Here is a 4242-nt window from a genome sequence, read left to right on the forward strand (position 1 = left end):
GTGCTTCTTGTTAGGTGGGATGAAAGACTTGAGAAAAGGAATAAGACACAGAGACAAAGTGTAGAGAAGGAAAAGCGGGGCCCAGGGGACCGGTGCTGTGCTTACAGAGGACCCACACCAGCACCGGCCTCTGAGTTCCCTTAGTATTTATTCACAATTATCTTTACCATCACCGGTGCTGTGCTTTGAGATGTAGATGCGAACATCTCCATAAACCTTTTAGCAGTATTGCTCCAGCAAGCCCCACCTTATCCCTAAAGGCGGTTATCTCCTTACTCAGTAAATAAAGCACACAAAGGGTTTTACCTGGAGATGTTTTATCGCCCAGGGAGGGGCAGAAGACAAATGTTTTTCTTTTTCTCTAGATTTAAGAGAATGGTGATGACCTTTAACCATAAGCAGCCTTTAGGCACTTGTTTAACAAAGCACATTCTGCACCGCCCAAAATCCTTTTAACCTTAAGTCATCACAGCACATGTCTCTTGCAAGGACAAGGTTGGGGGTAGGGTCACAGATTAACAGCATCTCAAATACAGAACTAAATGGAGTCTCTTATGTCTACTTCCTTCTATATAGACACAGTAACAGGCTGATCTCTCTTTCTTTTCCCCACATTTCCCCCTTTTCTTTTCAACAAGACTACCATTGTCATCACGATACAGAGATTACATACTTCACAAGGTAATAGAATATCACAAAGCAAGTGGAGGCAGGATGAGTTCACAGGTCGGTGTTAAAATTGAAATTAAAATTGCCAACGAAATTTTTGGGCACGCATAGTCATTGATAACATTTTATCAGGAAATAGGGTTTGAGAGCAGACAACCTGACTGGCCAAAATTTATTAGGTGGGAATTTCCTCATCCTAATAAGCCTGGGAGCACTACAGGAGGCCGGGGCTTATTTCATCCCTTCGGCTTCAACCGTAAAAGGCGGCACGCCTCCAAGGGGGTCATTTATAGGCCTACCCTCAGAGCGCATTCTCTTTCTCAGGGATATTCCTTGCTGAAAAAAAGAATTCAGCGATATCTCTCCTATTTGTGTGCAAAAGGAGAAAAGATATGGCTCTGTTCCGTCCGGCTCACCGGCGGCCAGTTTAAGGTTACCTCCCTTGTTTCCTGAACACCACTGTTATCTCGTTCTTTTTTTTCAAGATGCCGAGTTTTCGTACTGTTCAAACACACGTCCTCTACAATTTGTGTAGTTAAGGCAATCATCACAGGGTCCTGAGGTGACATATATCCTCCTCAGCTTACGAAGAAGATGATGGGATTAAGAGATTAAAGTAAAGGCATAGGATATTACAAAAGTATAAAGTTTGGAAAACTAATAAAATGTCCATGAAATCTTCATATTTTATGCTTTTCTGCTGTGGCTTCAGCCAGTCCCTCAGTTCAAGGTCCCTGACTTCCCGCAACATTCTCCCTCCCTTTTCCTCTATATAAATGTGCCATGGTGATGAAGGCTTTTTCATTCTCTCGATTTTGGCGCAGGATTCTTCGACTGGTCCGGCACACTAAAAACAAACCGATCAAACAGAGACACATAATTCCAAAATTTACTGCAGTAGAGTTTCCAATAGACTGAATCCAAGTCGTGGGGTTTAATCCATAAAGATTTTTTGCCACTTGATCTAACGCCTCAGCTCCAGGCACAATATTTAAGTGACTCTGAGAGGCTTCAAAAATTTGTTCTTTTAATTTAGAAATGTCTAAAGTGAGATTATCTTCTCTTCCCTGTAAATGGCGTCTTACCATGTCCCAGTGATGTCTAGACTCATTATAAACTTGGAGTGTAATACAAAAATCTGACATATTCCAGTCACACTGTAACTGGAAACGATGGTCTAAGCTCATGAGCCTATCTCCTATCCAAATGACAGTTTGTCTAAGGTCATTAATTTGATTAGCCAATTTTTGATCGATACCAGATTGTGAATTCCACAACCTTGTGGAATTCTTTTGCCAATTGTCAACAAAGCTTACTGTCTGAACAGAAGAGTGCAATGCGACTCCTGCCACAGCGGCTGTAGCTGTGACTGCAATCAATCCCATAATCACTGCAATTAAAGTAAAAATGAATCTTTTGGATCTATTTAAAATGCCTTTTAATACTTCAGTCAAAATATGAATGGATGGCGAGGCCTCCCATGGTCGATCCATGGACACAGGGATCCACACGCCTTCTCTTGCTCTCACAAGCAGAATACGGTGCTGCCAATCAAAAGTCGAATCAATGCAAGTAAACAATCTGCAATTTTCACATGTTATAGTTTGGGAGTCTGGTTTAATAACTACATTTCCTATGACTAACATATAAGGGGGTTTTACACAACTTAGTAAAGGAACTGTTAGACTGGAATTTAGGTTGATAGAGTAAAATGTTTTATAATCTCTTGTTTCTATAGTTTGGTTCCCAGACCAAATTCTAAGGCGGTTTGTAGCCACAGTAAGCCTCCATAATTCTGGATGTTCAGGACCAAAAACCGGACTTATTATTTTTGGTCTTGGAGTAGAGGTTCCCTTTTCTCCCCATTTCCAAGGGTAGAAAGACTGAAATTTCTTGTACCTATGTTTGTCTAAATTTTTTGTTAAGTCACTATCAACAGTTGGGCTCACTAGTGCATTGGGACAGAATTGAGTTTGTCCTGTGCAATCGTGGTAGAATTGACCTTGAGGTGCCCAATCTATAACAGTTCCAAATGTGTTGTTTTGTAAAATCACGGCACTATCGGCCACACATTCTTCCCAAACTAAATCTTTTGTTTTTATGGAAATCTCCTTGGGGCAAGGTCTTCCTTTTGGCCTAAATATTAATGATCTTTGATACGAGAAGTCTTGTAAATAGTTTACCTGTGGTTTGAGTGACATACCGCTTACCATATGATAAGTAAATCTACTGGTGGGATTGAGAGTAGGTACTTCTACCAACCAATTTTGGATAGCAGGCATCAAACATCCTGGTGCTCTCCCGAGACATATAGGAGGATAACGATACCTAATGGAAATATTTATCATCATTCCTTCTTCTTCCGGTTTTGCAGGGCAACGATCATCTGTGGGACCAGCTACCCACACACTATTATTAACATATACTTCAATGGGATTATCCATCCAAGTGACTGCCCGAATTAAGGGCGGGAAAGGCACATAGGCCCAGTAGGTATAATTAGCTGCAGCTGCTCCTGCAGGCATGGGGAGACTTACCACCATTGATACAACCATTAAAGCCGCAAACAGCATTTTTTCTGAGGTTTGTGTCACCTTTGTGCTAGCTAGGCTTTTTCTAGCTAACAGTGTCAGCTTCTTTAACTGTGCCCAGGTTGGCAGCTCCGCCTTCTTGGTGCGTGGTGACTTCATCTGTTTTTCTAATATCACCACTTGATTTATCCTGCGAGTCAATGGTGCCTGATTGCGGTGTTTCCGTCTCCGTGGAGGCGTTTTCCTTTGCATCTCCGATGGGTTCATTGTAGAACTTCAAATGTCTAGTGGGTATCCAAACAGGAAGCTGATTTTCTCCTGGTGAAACACAAGCAAAACCTCTTCCCCAGGTTATTACCTTCCCTATCTCCCATGTCCTATTTTTGTTGTCTTTCCACCAGATCAGTTTTCCTTCATGTGGACTGTTCTTTTTACCCGTAAGATGTTGTTCTGCAGAAGTAGTAGTCTGATCTCTATAAATGTTTAAAAAATTTAAAGTATAGAGTGCTAGATTAAGCTGCATCTGAGGAGAGGTACACTCCTTACTGTCTCCCCCTTTTTTTTGTTTAATTAACTGAGTTTTGAGTGTTCTATTAGTTCTTTCAACTATGGCCTGTCCTTGGGAATTATAAGGAATTCCTGTTGTATGTGTAATATTCCACTGATTTAAGAATTTTTGGAAAGCTTTACTACAATAACTTGGTCCATTGTCAGTTTTAATTTTTTCTGGAACACCCATTACAGCAAAACAAGATAATAAATGTTTTTTAACATGGGAAGTACTTTCTCCTGTCTGGCATGTTGCCCATATGAAATGTGAATAAGTATCAACTGTTACATGAACATATGATAATTTTCCAAATGAAGGTACATAGGTAACATCCATTTGCCATAAGGCGTTAGGACACAGACCTCTGGGATTAACTCCTGCCTCTTGGGTGGGCAGATGTAGTACTTGACACTGGGTACAATGTTGTACAATATTTTTTGCCTGTTTCCACGTGACATCAAATTTGTTTTTTAACCCTGCTGCATTTACATG

At 40.8% G+C, this 4242-nt stretch overlaps 1 protein-coding gene across 1 annotated transcript; it reads right to left on the reverse strand.

The window, feature by feature from the left end:
- Nucleotides 1-338: 338 nt before the first annotated feature.
- Nucleotides 339-3546, reverse strand: LOC129486061 (endogenous retrovirus group K member 25 Env polyprotein-like). The gene is made up of 2 exons (XM_055285352.2): nucleotides 1463-3546; nucleotides 339-654 (listed from the first exon to the last, which is right to left on the reverse strand). The coding sequence occupies exons 1-2, from the start codon at nucleotides 3465-3467 to the stop codon at nucleotides 569-571; spliced, it is 2091 nt and encodes a 696-aa protein (XP_055141327.1). The 5' UTR covers nucleotides 3468-3546; the 3' UTR covers nucleotides 339-568.
- Between the last annotated feature and the right edge of the window lie 696 nt (nucleotides 3547-4242).

The sequence above is a fragment of the Symphalangus syndactylus genome, chromosome 7 (assembly GCF_028878055.3).
Source record: "Symphalangus syndactylus isolate Jambi chromosome 7, NHGRI_mSymSyn1-v2.1_pri, whole genome shotgun sequence".
In the NCBI taxonomy this organism is placed as follows: domain Eukaryota; kingdom Metazoa; phylum Chordata; class Mammalia; order Primates; family Hylobatidae; genus Symphalangus; species Symphalangus syndactylus.

Coding starts and splice junctions, on each gene's coding strand:
- LOC129486061 (XM_055285352.2), bottom strand. CDS start 3,467: ATGAACCCATCGGAGATGCAAAGGAAAACGCCTCCACGGAGACGGAAA. Junction 655..1,462: donor TCGAGAGAATGAAAAAGCCT/TCATCACCATGG, acceptor ATCTCTGTATCG/TGATGACAATGGTAGTCTTG.